Raw genomic sequence first — 20,921 nt, 5'->3', positions numbered from 1 at the left:
TGCCTAAGTAGATAGCTGACTAGTGCAAAAGTCTCAAAGGTGACATGCTGTATGCTTTGCCTGAAGAAATGGAGATTTACTGTGCAAGGATGAACAGCCTCCTGTGTCCTGCCAACTCTGTGCAGCTGCCACTGCTACAGGGAAGTTAGGGGTTAGAAGAGACGTGGGAGAGGGAGGCGATAGCAGCTTCCGCAGGGAGCAATCACTGCCCGATCTGCCTTCCCACCACCATCTTGCCTGCAGGAGAAGGGAGAGGATGAGAAAGCTCTTCCCCACCTCTCCATCTTGACCTTATTCTCTTCCCATTGCCACCTGCCCTCTGCAGATGGTATTTAATTATGCCCCTTCCTTGTTGTACGTTTCAGGCTGCTGCAGGATGAAGTGATGGTAGCAGGTCTTTGCAAGGAAGGGACAGCCTGTAGGATCTGCAGATTCCGTGAGGTTGGCAGGGACCCCTGGAGACCATCCAGCTGACGAGTTCTCTGCTGAAAGTGGGGTCACCTAGATCAAGTTGCCCAGCACCATGTCCAGTCAGGATTTGAATATCATCAAGGATGGAGGCTCCACAACCTCTCTGGGCAACCTGTTCCTGTGTTCAACCACCCTCACAGTTAAAAAGTGTTTTCTTATGTTCAGATGGAATTCCCAGAAAGACTTTTGGTGGGAGGGGTATAGGGTTCATACCTCTGGATTGTGAATAATTAAAGACAGGCCTTAGTGAAAGGACAACCTAGGAGAAGGGGACCTGCCTCATCAGGGACAGACTCCTCAACCGTATTTAGATTTCCAGAGGTCCCCTTGAGAAGTTTCCTAATATCCCATACCTCCCGAAAACATTACTGAACTTTTTTCACACCAGAGCCTGCTCTGCCCCTGCCACCAAGTTACATTTTTTTTCTCTCCAAGCATTCCTCAGGCACTGAAATGCAATTTACTTATAAGGCTGAGAGATCATGAGCTAACTCTGTAAATGCATTTTATATGACTAGGTCCAGACTACTAAGAAGCCCAGGTGGTCTGCTCTTGTTGACTGCCGGTTTTCTCTGTAGTTTATCCATTCTGCCAGTCTTTGTCACCATTCACAAACTTTGTTAGTCACTGCTTTCACTTCTGGATTACTAATCAACATGGTCAGTATTGTCAGGCTTCATACCTCATTAGACACAGTTAATTTAATGATGATTCTCTGTAACTCAGTCAACCTGCTTCAGTATGTATTCAATGCTGTTAAAATACCTAACATCATTGTAAACTGATTTATATAAGCTTAAACAAACGTGTGTGTTCTTCTCATATGAAGGATGTCTATTCTTTTAAATCTACATCTTGTATCCAGATTAATAACCAGATAAATGACTCTCTTCTCTTTAGTCATGAAATCACTTCCACAGTTTAAACTTTCCCATGTGAACTTCTCTTCAGCTTATGCTTATGCTTCTGTATGGCAGTAAAAGTATAACTAAAACAGCAAAAGGTCAAAATAATGAGCCATCTCCACTGGTGAGGCTAATATTTTACTACATGCCTACTACCTGCTGATCTCATCTTTTCAAGTGTTTTGTGATGCTATGGTTGAAGAACACCACATAAAACAAATTGTTTTGAAGCTCAGTCAAATATTGTAGGTCAAGATATAGGCAGGAAGAAATTTCAATAGTACATCCTTGAAAAATAAATTTATCCACGAACATGGTAGGGAGATACTGTTAGGTAATGTTTTGGAGATGGATATACTCACATCTGAAAAGGAGTGCTGACTGGGGTATGGATTTGGAGGATTTGATTTGCTTATTTACGCTTTGTTCTTCCTGCAACATTCCTTCTTCTTTCTGACTTCATTAGGTTGGAAACGGGAAAAAAAAATGGAAAAAAATCTGTCTTTTTTAAAATAATATCTTGTTAATCACAACCAGCCAGAACTTACTCAGCAAGATGTGCGCATTTTCACTGAACAATAAACACAGTAAGACACTTCTGGTTTTGAGCAGACTGACAAGTGCATTAAACAAGATGTGTAATTTTCCTGTAATCACAAAATAGACAAATACATTGTAATGTCTATTTAAAAGAATAGATTAAGTTGTTCAGCAGCTGACTGCCAACACAGAGACAGTGATGTGTAGAAAGATCCAATAGAGGGTTGAGATACATCAGGTAGAATTTATGAAGTACAATCCGTGTGCCACTGTGCTCAGAAGTGCTTACCTTGAGCGGACACCTTCCCTATTTCAGGTAAAACTTTCTGCATCAGTTGCTGTTATGGACCAAGGTTTCCCAATGTGGAGACACCTGCTGATGGGGATGAACTCTGATACAGTATAGTTAAGACAACTTTTTCGTATGAATGATAACTAATATAACAAAAGCTGGTGCTCAGCTTTTACATGACAGCTTTGTCCTTACAGTGCTTGCTTAGGAGGTGGGACCCAGGATTACCCAGCTGTGCCTTCAGCCTCAGGGGTATTGACACCTCACACCCCATCAGCTGTTCCCCCATAGGATGCACCAGTCACTATGTCTTACACAATGATGTAGGGTGTTCTCATGTTGAATCAATACTGTTAGGAAAAAGGGCGTTTTTTGGGCTCAGAGAATGCACATTAGAGTATGACTCTCTTGCCTGATGATTCTAGTAATGGCAAAGGGTGGAAATACAGCAATCTGTTAAAATGTTTTATCCAGTAACTATTTTAAGGAAGAAGATTCAGGAGCAGCCTGGTACCCAGGACAAAGCACCATTCTCAAGCATCATTTCTCTGCTTATGTCCTGGATATATTACTGTAACACCCTAGCCTTAGAAAAAGATTCTGCACTCTGGAGTTTAAGCAAATGGAGTTACCTACTAGCAGTCCAGGCTTAGGCATCTAAGCTCTGTGAAGGAAAAGGATTGCAGTTATACCCAGGACTTACAATTTGCTTTAACTTGCTCTAGGCAGTTCAGGGTGCAGGGTTTTTCAGTTGTCATTCCGGGTTATTGCTGCCCTGTCTGTGCATTATACAGAAATCCTGTACTGCCTAATGGATCTCTGGAGCTAGGCAGCTGGAGGCTGGCTTGCACACCCCAACTGTAAATGTCTCAGTCTTTAACGCATCTAACTTTTAGCTAAGTTTTCTGAATAGGTGGTTTATTTTAGCAACTAGTAAAAAACCACTTTAGTTCTGTGTTTTCCCAAGCCTCCTAACCGCGAGTCAGGAAGCAGCAGTGGCTCGGCTGGTGCCCGGACGCAGAGGCTGCAGCTTGACCTGGGCCGGCCATGGGAAATGCCAGATAGGTGGAGGAAATGTTCATCTAAGCACTTGTCTAAGGGCAAACAGGAATCTTTTTTCTAGCCTAAGGTGTTGTTCCCCTTCTCTCCCCCCCCCGTTTGAGTGTAATGGGTCACATATCTGCCGTATATTGCATGTTTTTTTGAAATTTGTCTCCTCCTGCTTCTCTGCTGAACTTTGACTGAGGTCACCCATAGTGGGAGTATGAGGCTATGAATCTGATCTCTGATTTCCATATCTCTTTTTCAGTGGTATATCTACCATAACAGAGTTATGGGCCGAGGTGTGTGACAAAGATCATTACATTCTTGTCAATTTTTTTTACGGTACGATAGTCAAAACTAATAAAATGACCAACAAATGTGAGATAAAAACATCCTGCATTATTTCAATCCAGCAATTGAATTCTATCAATCAAGCTACCCTTTTCTGTCAGAGAAGCAAACCGTAGAGCTTTATATTGCGCATATAACATCAACAATAACAAACAAAAAACTTAGGGTAGATTACATTAAAGAGTCTAATCTGTAAAAGAATTGTACTTCAAAAACTTGGAAAATGAACTAGCAAAGAAAAAGGCGGCTTACAGCATATGTGTGATAAGAATAGTCTAGACATCAGTGTATGAATAGTGAATCACAAAAACTGAATGAATAACAGTGATAAGATCAAGTAAATTCATGAAACAAAGCTGCCAAAAAGAATTCAAATATTTAAGAGAAATAAGAATATGTATGGAGTACAATTAGAAGACTAGTTCAGTAACAAGCTCCCCTACGTTTTCCTTTGGGTATGTTACAGAGACAAAGAAAAAAGGATTTTTCTTAGTTCCATAATGAAAAATGATGTTTTAGCGTAAGATAGTGTGTTGCTTGAGGAATATAGTAGTAGATGGAACCTCCTGGGTCATGAATGCAGTTTCTGGTATTTCAGGGGCCTTTCCATATGCTGTCTTTCGTGAATCTGTCATGATCCATGTCAAAAGCATTTACTTATTTTCTGCCCCTGCTGTTCCCATTCAAAGAGGAGTTCCAGAACCTGATTACAGTAATAGCTAAGAACGTTCTCATTTTCAGCCAGAATTTATTAATGGGCAATTTGTACCCATTTGTACTTCTGCCAATAACCCTTTAGCTTGTTACTTCTTTCCCTGCTGTTGATTCTCTGATACATTCATAGACAGGAGTCATAATTCCTCTTCATTTTCATCTCCTGGCACTAATCAGCACAAAAACTTGCAGTCTCCCCTCAGATTGCAGCTCTCTGTTCCCCTCCTAATCCTTGAGGTTCTCTGATCCTGCTCAAATCTTAGTTTATCCTCCAGATATCCATCAGGGTGGGCACAGCTACAAACAGCTGCCTCCTAGAAGAAAAGGACTCAAGAGCATCCTGGGCCTTGATATCAACACTTTCTCTGTGGGAAATACTTATCCCAATGCTCTCAGTGATGCATTTCCCATTTTTGCAGTCAACATTGCCCTGGTAGCTCATAGTCATTCTCTGATGAACTATTTGACAAGGATCCTTTGTTGTTTCAAATTGTGAAGTCCGAAACTGACAGCTGAAGCTCCGCTATTCCCTAGTCATATTATCTTGCACTTCAAACTAGTAAACTTCAGCCAATGACTTTTATTTACTCCCGCTCTGTATCATTGATGATTATCAACATTATGTAATCAGTAAATTTTAATTTACAGAGTACTGTAAAGTTGTCTATACTCTCCAGCATATATTGTCATTACAAAAAGAGCAGTACAGGATTTATATATTACAGATGTACTTACGAAACATAATTGGGAACCCACTACAGCCAAAAGGCCTTATTATCACCCAAGTGGCTCAGAAATAAAGGCATCTAAATGCATTTCACTAGGTGGGAATCTAGTCCTCTTTCATCCTCTCAGGAAAGGCAAAGCTAACTGAGGTATCTATTTTCATAAATCCAGTCTACTGCTTGACAATCCCCAAGAGCCAAAAACGTTTCCAGTATTAAGAAACTGCAAGCTGAACTGCTTTTCTTGTTAACAGAAACATCCAAAACATCTAAGCTTGAGAACCTGGTGTGAACCTATTGTGAACCTCATGTCAGCTCAGGAGGAACTGACAAAAGGATAGATCAATTGGTTAATCCTTTCATTAAAAAGCCATTCAAGAGATGATAGTTCCTTATATCATTCATCTTGGATGAACTATGATAAGCAGTTTATTTCCTTGAACACAGAAGGAATAAATGAAGCCAGGATTTTATTACTATGAAGTCCTGTGGGAGCAGTTTGTCCAAGAAGCTTACAGCTCCTCTGAGTCATTGTCAAAGGTATATCACTTTAGGGGAGATGATATCAGCAGCATCTTTGCCTGATTGACTGCTCTCCTATGGGACTAGATACCTGGGAGTTAGAGGAATATGAAAGTCAGGAAGCATAAGATTGACATGGGTGTCTTTGAGAAAGCAGGGTGGCTTTTGTGGTGGAGCTGGAGCACAACTTTAGAGATGCTCGTTCATGGGGATGTAGGGAAGAAGAAAATGCTGCCCTTCATGTCTCCTGTGGAAGAAAGAAAACACTGAACAAAATTACTTAAATCAGAGCTGGATGAATTGTCAGTACTCCCTGGGCTTGGAGCAAATAGATCATCCTAAAGGCACTCACAACTACTTCTGCTACTCTGTGTTTCTGCAAATCTCATGCCTTGCTCTGCAGCTCCAGGTCTTGAATTGTGGGTCTCCTTGCGAGCTATAAAGCTCTGTCCTTTTGCTTTCCCTCAGTGCAGCTTCTTCCTTTAAATCTTGCAGCAGAAATACCATGCTTTGACAAATTCAGAGGTTTCTGGAGCTGTGATAAAAGTGGAAAGTTCAGTGATGCTCATTCTTCACTGCCTATGTACTTTGTAAACCAATTCACATTGAGAAAGGGAGACCAAAGTGGGTGCAGAATTTTACTCTGATCCAAAAGCAAGGTAGGAAAGAACAAGAAATGAGGGTCCCTGGCTTTTACCTCTTCAAATTTCCTATCTGGAGCATTAAAAATATCACTGTTCACTGCTTCATGATTTTTCTTTGCCTCCTTACCTCTTCCCAAGAAGCCTGTTACAAATCTAACCAAACCATAAATGTATACACTGTCTTCCATAGCATGTCCTTCAATACTTCAAACATTTCCAGAGGCAAGCAAACTCCATTTTCTTCCAAAGGTTTTCAGGATCAGTTACTTAAAATGAAGAAAACAGAAGAACTAGTAAAATAGAAGTTATATTTGCTTACCCTTGAAGTTGTTGTATTTTTTGCTCTTCCGCTTGTGGATTCCCCTGGCAGGTTTAGCAGATCAGCAATAGAGCAAAAATGTTCTGGGGCACGAAGGTGTCTCTCACACAGGCAATAAGAAAGCTCTTCACTGGAGCTGTGGATGGAGGCAAATTACTGTTGTAATAATCTGATGGATAATTTAGTGGGGGGGAAATGTTAGTTTGAAGTCAGAAACATATGGCGGTCAACAGTGCTTCTTAAACAGATTTGTGGGAAAGTCTGGTGCGTTTGAAGAATTCCCGTCTGGCTGCCTGGCCAGCCGTCTCCCTCCAGGGAAACTGGTAAAAGTAGTTTTAGTGTAAAACTTGAGGCAAATGATAGGTTGCTTCTTTTCCTAGCTGGCTAAAATGAGAGCAGATACTTTGTTTTTCTCACTGCTCCAGTTTTAACTGTCTCAAACCCTTATTGGCAGTGGACCGTGAAACTTCTTTTGAGAGAACAAATTTGAAATGAATTCATTAATTGATCAATAGGATCAGACGGTATTCAGGATGAAGTGAATGTAAGGACTTGCGTAAGAGAAGGAAGTATAAGTAGAATACCTTCTCAGAGAGGCCCTTTCTAAAAGTGTAGCAGATGGGATGAGGACACCAATGAAGTTGTGAGAGACAGCGTGAAAAATAAAAAAGTGCGGAAAGAATGAGGGTTGAGATGTGTGACAGGAAATATTTTTGGCAGAAATGGTCTATCCACAGCACTTCAGTTATACTTACTGTAAGGCAAATGCAACTGTTTTGTTATTAAAAGCCACCCACATGATACTGCAGTGATTTAAAATCAATGAAATGCAGCAGGTTTTGTAAAAAATATGAGCAGATAGACTGTTTTTATTAATTTTCCCTTAATGGGTCTCACTTGCCAATTTATTGTTGCTGTTCTCCAGCAGCCTTTACTGGCTGTGTGCAGGTCCCACTATGCTGGTTTAAGCTGCTGGCTGTCTGCATCCATTATGGAAAGAGTGCAAACAAGCTAAGTCCCGTTTGTGAGTCAAATAGTTATCATCTGGTAAAAGCTCCTGGCTGTATAGCATCAGACAAATATTTGACGAAGAAAATTATAGGTTGTAAAGGATGGTTGATCCATGTTTGCTTAGAAAATGAAATGTATATGTCGATTTTGTTCAGATAGAAATATTAAATAAACAGATACCACCTAATCAGCCTTGGTTCCAGCTCCACACCTTGGCGTGCAGTCCCATTTTATGTTACCTTTAGGGAAGTTTCCTGGTTTGCATTCTGCATGGGACTTGTTCTTGGAAAGGCATAATTTAAGGACTGGACTAGGGACAAGAAACCGACAAAGCAAGCTATGGCCAAAAAAGGTATTATTTTCCTATTCATAAGGGCACAAAAGGCAGAGAAATAACCCACAAACCATGTGGAAAGTGGGCAGATTTAGACAGCGGATGGTTTATCAGCGTCTAGTTAGTCTGCAGATTGTGTGGATTACAGAATTCTAGGGAATGCCCTGCGATAATTGTGTGAAACCTCTATGGTTTTAGAATAGTTGCATTATAGTAAGTAGTAACTTTGGGTGCCGGCCACATCCACTTTTCTCCCAAAATTTCGGCTTTGTTTTGACACCCGCAGACGTTCCAGAGTTGAAGCCCCAGGACTCAGATGCTGATGCAGACTCTTCTTCATACTTATTTTCATTCTGCTCCCAAGTAGAACTTGATGAATAATGATCAGACGGATTAAAACTGCCCACATAATGGACTACAGTTTTCTCTTTTTCTTTAGGACGTACCCAGTTACTTAAAGTCAACCCTGTAACAGAACCTTTCTCTGTCTATTCACAGGTTATTTTCTGATCCATCTGCATATAGATTTGAAAACTATCTTCAGATCAACTCCTTAAGCTGTTTTCCTCAATCCTTTTCTTGTTTTCTTGGAGGGAAAACTGTTGTTGCTCATTAAAATACTATTTTTTTGATCAGCAAAATTATTGATACACATCATACAGCTTGGGCCTGGGAAGCATTTGAGGTTTTTTGGTTTGTTTTCATTCTGTTTCTTGCTGGAAATCATTACAACGTATATTTCTACAATATTTCTTCTGGTTGTTAGCATCATGCCTTGTGCTGATGGTATGTATTCAAGCAATAGATTCTATGACAGACTTCAGTAGTAATGACATATATTATGGCCACTGTTTATCCAACATTACTTGTCCAACGTTAAATTATTGAGCCAGAATGTATTACCATTGATTGCTGTGAAGGTTATATGTGTATCAGTAAATCAAAACAAGCTTTAAAAAGATAGAAAATCCATTGATACGAGAAGTAGGAAAGACATAGAAGTTGACACCTTTCTCATAACCTTGGTTGTTTTTTATAACTATAATCTAACTGTTTGAGCTTTGGTGTTTTTTTTTTTTTCCAAATCACTGCTTTGACTGAAAATGACTGATGTGTGAAAAATGGAAGCAGAGCAACAGTACACCTCGATAATACACTTGTGAGCAGCTTTTGATAGAAATAAAATGCTGATTTCTATTTATTAACTTGCTGAAATGCAATATTCAAAGCAAGCCTTTTGCAATGTATTATGTGTCATATTTCCAAAACCAGCTAATGTAAATGGTGGAGGTGTTTCCTTCCTGAGACGTGCGCTTACATATATATAAAAGTTTCTAAAGTTTGCAATTTAGGAATAATAAAAATACTTAGTAACATTTTGCTGTAAATAATATTATTACAGAATTGCTACCCAAATGCCAACAGATGAATTGCCAGTACAAATGTGCCGTTACCAGGAATGGCACCAGGTGTTACTGTGGAGATGGATATGAAACAAGCAGTGATGGAAGAAGCTGCACAGGTAAACAAGAAATACACTGTAACATTAACACCAGGTTTTCGAACGGTTCCCTGATGGCTGTCAGAGGCGGAGAGCCGGCGGTGGGCTGCCAGCTCTGGCCGACGGCAGGCTGGCCAGCACGGCCGCTTCCTCGCCCATCTTCAAAGGTGTTCGTCAGGAATGAGCGTGGGCTTGTGGGGCAGGCGGGGGGAAAGAGTCCCCCTCCGAAACGAGTCGGGGCCTCCCTGCTGATTCTTTGGTGCTTCCGTGCCCGTGCCCCAGCGGTAGCTATTCTGAAGTTACTGGGAGGAAAGCATCCTCAGCCAGCCTGGAGGAGGTGGGGAGTGTTTCCCACTGCTCAGACAAGCTTACAGCTCATTTGTGCGAGCTGCTCTCCAGACCTCACTACCAGGAGACCCTGTAAAACTTGTAACGTTTCGCCTTGTGCCCATAAAGTCACACCTAGATTACAATTTGATAAATGAACACTCCCAGATCATACAACTTAGCTGGGATGTTATTTCAGCGTAATTAATTGTAGACTGAAATTGGTGTTCTTTTCCATTTTTTAAATATATGACTTCTTAATTCTCTATCCAGGTATTTGTTTCTTGTTTGATTTTTTCTCTTTTTATCAGCAGATTGGAGTTCTGTTGCCTTATGTATGTGCTCTTTACCAATCATTCCTCTCTCCAAGTAATAGTGCTAAGCCAGATTCTTCATAAATACAATTTATTATAAGTTCTTTTGCTCTATGGTTGTCATGTTTTGTGATTGAAAATATATCTGAGGAAATAATTTCAACAGCAGTTTTTTAAAATGTCAATTTATTACGTAAACCCTCAACCATTGTTAAATAGCATACCTTGATTTTATGGTATTATGCCTATATACCCTAGTTGAGGAAATTGTTCTTTATTAGAGAAATATATAGTCTTTGATGTAGTGGATGATGGTTTAATGTAGAAGTTGTGACAGTTCATTTAAGGAACTATAAGACGTTGCCAGCATAAATAGGTTAAGAAGGATAATCAGTTATTTCCGCTCTTGAAATGTTGCTTCATTCATCGACCCTGATAATTCGTGGTCTCTGGTACTAACAAGAACCCAAATGTCTCCCTGCCATGATGTAGATATTGAATACTACTTCAACAAATGAAGGTTTCATCTTTCAAAATTAATAGCTATTAAACTTGAAAACTCCTGGCCTTCTGTTTGGTTACTGGCGTAATTTGAACAGCCAACATCTGTGATAAGGACATGGCTTGAGAAGGGAGAAAACATAATGTATCATACCATAATGACTTAAACTTTTCTCTTAGAATTCTGATTTTTTGTTTAATTTCTTTTTTTCCTAATCCTTAAACAAGATCTCGTTAATGTCCCTTTAGATTTGAATGAATGTAATATGTATGGAAGCTGTAGCCAGACATGTATAAATACAGATGGATCATACAGTTGCAGCTGTGTGGAGGGTTATGTACTTCAGCCTGATGACAAATCCTGCAAGGCCAAAAATGGTAAGTTTTAACATCTTTTTACTTTAATGAAAATATTTTGTGTTTTGGTCCTATCTAGAGGATACACATGAAAAGAAAGACAGAGACGAACACAGAAGAGATGGACTTTCCTTCACCCTACTACAAAGAGCCACACAACAATCCTAGAAAAACTTTTCACATATTACAACAATACTCCAAGGGAAATATTAGAAGTTATTATATGGTTATTATTAACTAAAGTGAAATACTCAATTCAGCCAAGATTAGAACAGTTCCCAGTTTCCCTGTTCATAAATAAATCAAAGATTTTCCTCACACAAACAAAATAGGCTGTTTACTCTGGGAAGACAACGGAGATATTGAGAAGACAGAGGAAATGATCGTGAGGTAATTGTACCCTTAGGATAAAAAAAAGACATGAGATTGCTTTGTCCTTGAAATATCCCAAGAGGTGAATTTCGTGATATACATAATCATGCTAGGCTTTTTGTTGCTTAGTGCATCTTTTCATTAGTAATAGTGAATTGGGTATTTGAGGAAATTAGTGAATTGTGTTTAATGAAGCAATATTGTACACAGTATTTTCTTACTCAGCATATTGAATTAACAGTGCTTTTGTATTAAAAAAACCTAAAAAGCTTCCTAAGCATTATTCAACATCCACGATGATTCAACACCCAAGTATAAAGCCATGTTTGTTACATATTTTTTGAGTTTTCCTTTTTGTAGTTATTTTGACATCAGAAAATAGGAAGGTCTACTGTTTTTTTGAGGCTTCCTCACATAAAGAGCATTGCTAAATATGTTCTGAGCACCAGTAAGAGTTACAGTTTTTTACTGCTTGTACCAAGTCTTGTATTGATCCACACAACATAGCTGAGCAGTTTTTTAAAAATCCACAGCAAAGTATTGTGAGATAAGAAGGTCCATACGAAGTAAAAATATTTTAAAATTCTTCCTCCACTATATGAAAATCAATAACGCAATTCCAGATCAGGAAATCCTCATGATGCCAGTACTGGGCTTGAGATGAGCCTTTGAGTTTTCCTTCTTAGGTCCAGCAGACTGTGTAACAACTGAGCATTGTAGTGAGCTGTCAGTATCTTGGTGGTCTTGATGAAATGAATAAGTTTAACAGAGAAGAACTACTCCTCTGTCTTTCTTAATACTTCATCATGTTTATTTCAGGGTAGTTTCCATCTTTTCAGTTATTTTCAGAAGGGGATCACTAGTCATTAGTGAGAGAAGTCACTGCAGGACAGTACAAATCAAGATCATGCTGCTGTGAAGAAATAAGTGTTGCTCATTACATTGGTTTTGTTTGTAAACACAACTTTTCCTTGAATTAATGCTGGATTAAATTATCAATATGATGAATATTTGGGTCAAATACTTCATAGGGCACTGAGGTCCAAAAGATGCCTGGCACAGCAATGAAGGTGTTTTTATCACAGAGCTCTGCAAGAGCTGCAGTGACTTGTAATAGCTTATGTTGCTTCACTGGGCCCGACTTACAGTGTGGAAAATAGTGAAGTTTCCACGTACCAGCAGGTCGCTTTCCTACACCCTTACCGTTACATTCATAGCTTCACTGACCATACAAGCTGCTTTTCACAAGTTTCTGCCCTGGAGGATCGCCTCGCAGAGGCCATCAACTCCAGTGCCGGTGCATCCCACAGCGGAGCGGCGGATCGTGGCGTACAGGGGGGTTTCCTGGGCCGGGGAACCCACAGGGGAGCGCAGAGACCCGCCGGGAGCCGGCAGCTCTCACCAGGGCGGCTGACGAGGCGTGGGCGGGGCCAGGAGTAACGGCTGCCACCCCCCACTCCCGCTAAAGGCAGCCCCAGGGAGCGCTGGCCACCAGGAGCGCTGCCAACAGGGCGGGAAAGCAGGGCGTGGCATGTCAGCTAGGGCGTGGCGCGGCAGTTTGCGCAGAAGGGCGCGCAGGGAGGGCGCCTCTTCGAAGGAGAGGCATTCCACAGGCCGAGTGGGGGACTCGGCGTGCACATAACCCAGCAACTGGGCAGAGGCCAAGGGCACTCATCCTACCCGACCCTCAAGGCAGAATGGTGGGCACTCGTCTGAGGGTAAAGGCTCCAGCCGGGGGCTCTGCACCACCTACCCCAGCGATGGCCGATGCCTCCACGTGACGGAACTGCTGAAGGGAGAGGCTGCAGTGCAGACCTCAGGCTGCAGGGAGCGCCTAGACCTCTCTCCTGGGGTAGGGACAGGCAGCAGACCTGCCTGCAAAAGGCGTGCCCAGGTCGAGGACCTCCTGCAGCAGGTGGCTGAGCTGCAGGAGGCAGTGAGAAGACTGTGTAACATCAGGGAGGCAGAGAAGGAGAGAGATAGCTGGTTCCAAGCGCAGTCTGCAGCAGACCCGCAGCCCATGGCCAAACAGCCAAAAACTCCCCCACCGGCACGTGCAGAAGGGAGCAGGGGGGCCAATAATACAGAAGAATGGACCAGCAGGAGGAAGAGACTTCCCCCGAAGCCTGAGGTGCCCTTGCAGAACCGCTTCACCGCTCTGCAGGCCCAAGAGGAAAGTCCTGTCACACCAGGAGAAGCGCTGGAGCTGAGTAACGCAGCCCGATCTGCCCCCCGTATAACAACCAGCGCCACTAAGAAAAGGCAACGGGTGATAGTAGTAGGCGACTCTCTTCTGAGAGGTACGGAGGCACCCATTTGCCGACCAGATGCACTCTCTAGACAGGTGTGCTGCTTACCGGGGGTTCACATCAGGGATGTCACCGAGAGGCTACCAAGCCTCATACAGCCCACTGACTATTATTCGCTGCTGCTGTTTCACGTGGGCACCAGTGACACAGCCAGGAGCAGCCTGAGGACTATCAAGAAGGACTACAGAGCCCTGGGAGCGGCAGTAAGGGACTTGGGAGCGCAGGTAGTTTTCTCATCAATCCTGCTGGTCAAAGGGAAGGGGTTTGAAAGGGCCAGTTGAATCTGGGGAGTCAACAAATGGTTACGGGACTGGTGCCACAGCCAGGGGTTCGGCTACTTACACCATGGAACTCGCTTTGAGAAACCTGGTCTACTGGGGGCTGATGGGGTCCATCTGTCAGAGAAGGGGAAGAGCATCTTCGGTCATAGGCTTGCCAAGCTGGTGAAGAGGGCTTTAAACTAGAGATGGCGGGGGAGGGAAACCTCAATCCATCCCACTCCTACCAGTTTCATGCCAGGGCCAGCAAGAGATGCCCAGAGCCTGGAGAAGGAACACAGGTCAGCAGGAGAGCGCCTGAAGAGCAGCACAAAGGAACTCCAGCCAGTAAGACAGCTTCTTCGGGGGCCCAACTTCAATGCCTCCATGCAAACGCACGTAGCATGGGGAATGAACAAGAGGAGTCAGAGACATGTGCACGCCTGCAGGGCTACGACCTTATTGGCATCAGGGAGATGTGGTGGGACGGCTCCTATGATTGGAGTGTTGGGATGGAGGGATACAGGCTCTTTAGGAAGGGCAGGCAGGGAGATGAGGAGGGGGTGTCGCCCTCTATGTCAATGACCAGCTGGAGTGCATGGAGCTCCGCCTGGGGATGGATGAGGAGCCAACCAAGAGCTTATGGGTCAGGATTAAAGGGAAGGCAGGGACAGGTGACATTATGGTGGGGGTCTGCTACAGGCCACCTGACCAGGAAGACCAAGTGGATGAGGCCCTCTATAGACAGATAGGAGCAGCCTCACGCTCACAAGCCCTGGTCTGTCGGAGTTTCCCCTTGTTCAGTGTCGATGGCGGAGCGGGAGTTGCGATTCCGGAGTAATGACGGATCCCAATATGAGTATGGTCATTCGCCTTTATTCATGCATATAACAGGGTTTATATAGTTATCTACTATAGGCACGCGCTTCATAACAACCTATGGTTGGTTAATTACAGCTGTACACGCGCTCAATTATAAGCTATGATTGGGTTAAAGTTACTGTCCACGCGCTTATTGCTTCTACTCGATTGGCGGTTGACAGCAGGACATGTTAGCCGCTTACTTCACCTCCTTATACATACAGTTTCGTTACAGTTGTTTACCCGGCCCATTGTTCTTTGTTCTGTCCGGGAAAGTCCCGGTGGTCATCCTGCTGTGTTAGCATGTATTAGTTACTTTTTGATACATGGGTTGCTCAGCGATACCAGATCGTGGCCTTGCTGAATCAGCCATTCCTCCACACTGGTCCTCATGGGGGACTTCAACCACGCCGATATCTGTTGGAGGGACAACACGGCAGGGCATAAGCAGTCTGGGAGGTTCCTGGAATGCATCGATGATAACTTCCTTCTCCAAGTGGCAGAGGAGCCAACGAGGAGAGGTGCTATGCTGGACCTTGTTCTCACCAACAAGGAGGGGCTGGTGGGGAACGTGAAGCTCAAGGGCAGCCTGGGCTGCAGTGACCACGAAATGGTGGAGTTCAAGATCCTTAGGGCACCAAGGAGGAGGGCACACAGCAAGCTCGCTACCCTGGACTTCAGGAGAGCAGACTTTGGCCTCTTCAGGGATCTGCTTGGCAGAGTGCCATGGGACAAAGCCCTGGAGGGAAGAGGGGCCCAAGAAAGCTGGGTAATAGTCAAGGATGACCTCCTCCAAGCTGAGGAGTGATGCATCCCAACAAAGAGGAAGTCAGGCAAAAACGCCAGGAGGCCTGCATGGATGAACAAGGAGCTCCTGGACAAACTCAAACACAAAAAGGAAGCCTACAGAGGGTGGAAGCGAGGACAGGTAGCCTGGGAGGAATACAGAGAAATTGTCTGAGCAGCCAGGGATCAGGTAGGGAAAGCTAAAGCCCTGATAGAATTAAATCTGGCCAGGGACGTCAAGGGCAACAAGAAAAGCTTCTATGGGTACGTTGGGGATAAAAGGAAGACGAGGGAAAATGTGGGCCCTCTCCAGAACAAAACAGGAGACCTGGTTACCTGGGACATGGAGAAGGCGGAGGTACGCAATGACTTTTTTGCCTCAGTCCTCACCGGCAAGTGCTTGAGCCTCACCGCCCAAGCTGCAGAAGGCAAAGGTGGGGACTGGGAGAATGAAGAGCCGCCCACTGTGGGAGAAGATCAGGTTTGAGACCATCTAAGGCACCTGAAGGTGCACAAGTCCATGGGATCCGATGAGATCCATCCGCAGGTCCTGAAGGAACTGACGGATGAGGTTGCTAAGCCACTATCCATCGTATTTGAGAAGTCGTGGCAGTGCGGTGAAGTTCCCACTGACTGGAAAAGGGGAAGCATAACCCCCATTTTTAAAAAGGGAAAAAAGGAAGACCTGGGGAACTACAGGCCAGTCAGTCTCACCTCTGTGCCTGGGAAGATCATGGAACAGATCCTCCTGGAAGCTCTGCTAAGGCACATGGAGGACAGGGAGGGCATTCGAGACAGCCAGCATGGCTTCACCAAGGGCAAGGCCTGCCTGACCAACCTAGGGGCCTTCTATGATGGAGTGACTACATCAGTGGGCACGGGAAGGGCTACAGATGTCGTCTATCTGGACCTCTGTAAGGCCTTTGATACGGTCCCCCACAACATTCTTCTCTCTAAACTAAAGGAGAGGTATGGATTTGATGGGTGGACTGTCCGGTGGGTGAGGAATTGGTTAGATGTTCACATCCAGAGGGTAGTGGTCAACGGCTCAATGTCCAGATGGAGGTTGATGATGAGTGGCGTCCCGCAGGGGTCCTTATTGGGACTGGTACAGTTTAATATCTTCATCAGTGACATAGACAGTGGGATCGAGTGCACCCTCAGCAAGTTTGCAGATGACACCAAGCTGAGTGGTGCGGTCGACACGCCAGAGGGACGGGATGCCATCCAGAGGGACCTGGACAAGCTGGAGAAGTGGGCCCGTGTGAACCTCATGAGGTTTAACAAGGCCAAGTGCAAGGTCCTGCACCTGGGTCGGGGCAACCCCCGCTATCAATCCAGGCTGGGGGATGAAGGGATGGAGAGCAGCCCTGCTGAGAAGGACTTGGGGGGACTGGTGGATGAAAAGCTGGACAGGAGCCAACAATGTGTGCTCGCAGCCCAGAAGGCCAATCGTATCCTGGGCTGCATCCAAAGCAGCGTGGCCAGCAGGTTGAGCGAGGGGATTCTGCCCCTCTACTCTGCTCTGGGGAGACCCCACCTGGAGTCCTGCGTCCAGCTCTGGAGCCCTCAGCATAAGAAAGACACAGACCTGTTGGAGCAGGTCCAGAAGAGGGTCACAAAAATGATCAGGGGGATCATTTTTGATCCTCTGCTATGAAGAAAGGCTGAGAGAGTTGGGGTTGTTCAGCCTAGAGAAGAGAAGGCTTTGGGGAGACCTTCTTGCAGCCTATCAGTACTTCAAGGGGGCTTATAAGAAAGACGGGGACAGACTTTTGAGCAGGGCCTGTTGCGACAGGCCAAGGGGGAATGGCTTTAAACGAAAAGAGGGTAGATTTAGACTAGATAGAAGGAAGAACTTTTTTATGCTGAGGGTGGTGAAGCACTGGCGCAGGTTGCCCAGAGAGGTGGTGGATGCCCCATCCCTGGCAACATTCCAGGTCAGGTTGGAGGGGGCTGTGAGCAACCTGATGTAGTTGAAGATGTTCCTGCCCAGGGCAGGGGGGTTGGACTAGATGACCTTTAGAGGTCCCTTCCAACCCAAACTATTCTATGATTCTTTGATTCTAAGGTTCAAGCAGGGACAAAAGCAAGGTGTGGCTCTGCACAAATAGACTGGTGAAAAGTATTTAAAATGTGTAATGAATCACAATTCAAAAATGAGTCCATGTCATCTCGTTGCTCAGGGGGAGAGGTATTACCCTGGTATGTATAAGTAGGACTATTACTTCCAAGACATATGAAGTAATCCTGCTACTTATTTAATGCTGGGAAGTCTTCAGCTGGGATATGACATCCAGTGAGGGGCTTCACACAAGGCAGCTGTGGATCAGTAGAACAGAATACAGGGAAAAAAGGGTCTAAGGAAAAAAATGAGCACTTAGAAAAATTATCAACTTTTCTTTCCTTAAAAAGCCTAAAGAAAGTAAGGTTGGAAAGAGCAAGCTATCTGCTTTGTCTACATTTGACAAAAGTAGTTGTCAAATAGATAAAGAAAATGAGCTAAGCAATATTCTGCTCTGTGTGTAAAAGCTATGAAAGATAAGAAGCAGCGGTAGAGGTTTAGGTTAGGTTAGTAGGCATTATGTAGAACTTTCAATGTTAATAACAGCAGATCTGCTAAGAATACGAATTGCCGTGCACGTTGAGATCCTAGATACGGGACAATACGCAACACCAAACTATTAGCCCTTTGCCACATCTTAGCTGTCTCTGTAAATTGAGTGGGAGGTTTCTGAATATCTACTAGTAGAGAAGTGGGGGACATGGTGGAGGCCCCAGTTACCGAAGATGCCGAGGGGGTGATACGTCTTCGTGAGCACAGGTCTGGAGGAGCCCTGCCCCGGTGCGGGGAACGGGTGTGATGGCCACTGGAAATCACCTACAGCTCTTGCACAGCCTCGGATCCCATCCCCGCACAACCATCTTTCCGCATGTGGCGTGGTACAATTAGCCAAGAAGTTCACAGAAACTACTTTTTTACTACCCTTCAGACAGCCAAATGCTTGGCTGTGAAGGTGGTAAGGTTTAGCCCTCATTAAATTCTGCATTTTCTTCCTCAGCTCTTTTAAGTAACTTTGGAGCTGGAAACTCTTAGCTGCACAGTTCCTTTGGGAAGGATGTTAAAATAGGTATCAAAACAGCTGGGGGCACACCGTGTTTTTTTCCAGACTTTTTAACCACACTTTCTTTTATGAATAAAGAAGCGGTTAATGACTTCTTCCGAGGTGAAAATGAAACAAAATATAGCCTTGCTGAACAGAGTTTTAGAACGTCTTTGTTTACCAAGTTTGTATGCCTATATTGCAAGGCCTGCATTTGATGAAAAGAATATTTAAGGAAACAAAATGACAGAGTTGGAAATCTTTAGCTGAGGAAAGAAACCTCATCTGTCTTCCAAAAGTTCCTGGTATGTTTTATATCTGCATAGCCCATATAGAGAGAAATGCCATGTGGTAAGAAACATTTGTCATGTACATTTGAACATTTGTTCATTTCACAACACAGTTTTCTTGTAAAATCTCACAGAACTAAGTTTTGAGGTTTTAGAAATAAAGCAGCCCGTTTGTGGACCGTATTGTGGACAAACATTGAAAATTAATTTCAAAATAAAATTGGACTGCATTTCATTCAACACTACTAAATATTTTTCAGACTTTTATACAATACATGTATTGCTAAGAGCAAAGTACTTATAATTTACAATGCATACCTCAGGAGGAGGGTTTTTAAGCTGCTTGTAACACTGAATTCTGGTTTTTATCCTTTTCATATCATTGTACTAAATAAAAAAAAATTGCTTCCATTTCTGAAGCTTTTCTTCTGGAGGAGAAGTAGGACTGTTGGCAGAGCAAAACGCCTTAGTTTCTGATTTGTTGTGACATCACTTATTGATCTGTATTTTAGAGAAGATCAGGGAGGGGGGAAATGCAAGTCTTTCATCTTTTCCACTACTCTATCTTAAACATAATTCAAAGGAAGATGCTTTCATTTTAGTCAAGAGGGATGAATCATAAAACTTTCCTGGATTAGAGAGCTATTCACTTCTTATCTTTCCTATAAAATTAAGAGGGGGGGGGGGGGAACCCAACAAACCCTCCTGAAAAAATAACACACAAGGTGTCCAGTTATTTGAAAAGCTGCTGTCAGCTCACTGTAACTCATCCTAGATCTGTCCACTAAACCTTTAAGCATTGTAGATTCTGTTCTTGTGAAACAGACAAGCAGTTTTTGTGAGGGAGAAGGCATGATTTTTTTTTCATCTTCTTTTCTGTTTTTCATCTGCATTATACAATACAGTAAGATGCTTTAAATTTTTTTTGTATTTTTTGTAGGAACATGTAATATTTTTTGTATTGTTTTATCATTAAAATAATTTTACTTTTTTTTAATAAGTAGTTATGAAATCAGCCTTTGTCTGAGCAACACTGAAATAAGCAGGTTACCTACCCTACTGTGAAAAAACATGATTAACTGATTCAATCCATTGAATTATTTCATATATGGGCTCCTTGAAAAATATAATTTCAAGCTCAGTAATCTAGTTTCTGGATAAGTTCTGCCAGAATGCAGATGTATTTTTAATGTTTAATAGTGCCTGCTGAGCAGAGCCTCTTAGCAGTGCCACGAGTCCTTACGATTCCTTTGTCTGCAGCCAGGTTTGATTACAACTGTTGCTCAGGAGGTTTGACGCTAATTCTTCTTCAGAATTCCCTTATGTCTTAGACATTAATACTAAAATACAACCTTTCTCCGGAGTTTAGTGAGGTTTTAAAGCCTCGTTACAGTTTTCAATAGGTCAGTTCAAAACAGTGCAAGAAAGGATACGGTTCTCTATTGCAGCCTCGGACAACTGAAGAGCCGTGCTGGCTTTGTAACTGCAAACAGCTTCTGTGTAGCTGCCTCCTCTTGAAGGCTTTATAGATTGCAGAGAGTGGAAATATCTTACTTAACACAAAGTATAAGAGCAAAAATAATAATAATAAAGGATTTTTCACACTGCTGCTGGTTGGGAAAGGAGTGATTGAATGCAGAATTAGGCAGTGGTCTTATTTTGTGGGAAGGGAGAAGCTGAGCCCAGAGCTGTTAGATGGAAAAAGAATCCCAAAACTTAGCAGGATGCAGATGGAAACACACCTTTTGTACCAGCCTGGAAACTCTGAGGGGTAAGTGGGTGATAGAGACAGAAGCTGTTAAGTCTGGCTCTCTTCTTCTAATGGGTAGCACCAGTTTGTAAGAAAGGGGGGAAGAGAGATTTACATACAGCAGCCGCCTGTTGACTGCAAATGGACCTACCTGGCAGTTTTCAAATAAAATTGCTTACTAAGAACCCAACTGCCTTCTCTTTTGGAGAAAGCAAGACTAGGGAGCTTCACTTGTGGCTTACACCACAAGCGGTTGTTTCACAAATAAGTTCAATCCCTTCAGTTGTTAGCTATCTTCCAAAATGTTAAAAAAATTCTTA

General features: G+C 43.3%; 1 protein-coding gene across 3 annotated transcripts in view; it reads left to right on the top strand.

Annotated features, from left to right (window-relative positions):
• LRP1B (LDL receptor related protein 1B) overlaps positions 1 to 20,921 on the top strand; it is a 780,133-nt gene that overhangs the window by 379,384 nt on the left and 379,828 nt on the right. For all 3 annotated transcript variants that reach the window (XM_076343117.1, XM_076343116.1, XM_076343115.1), the window contains 2 exons: positions 9,275 to 9,394; positions 10,765 to 10,893. In XM_076343117.1, the coding sequence (XP_076199232.1) occupies positions 9,298 to 9,394; positions 10,765 to 10,893 (226 nt within the window). In that variant the 5' untranslated portion in view covers positions 9,275 to 9,297. The remainder of the gene's footprint in view (positions 1 to 9,274; positions 9,395 to 10,764; positions 10,894 to 20,921) is intronic.

This window comes from Aptenodytes patagonicus, chromosome 6, assembly GCF_965638725.1.
Source record: "Aptenodytes patagonicus chromosome 6, bAptPat1.pri.cur, whole genome shotgun sequence".
NCBI classification, from domain to species: domain Eukaryota; kingdom Metazoa; phylum Chordata; class Aves; order Sphenisciformes; family Spheniscidae; genus Aptenodytes; species Aptenodytes patagonicus.
This window is presented reverse-complemented; position numbering and strand designations above follow the sequence as displayed.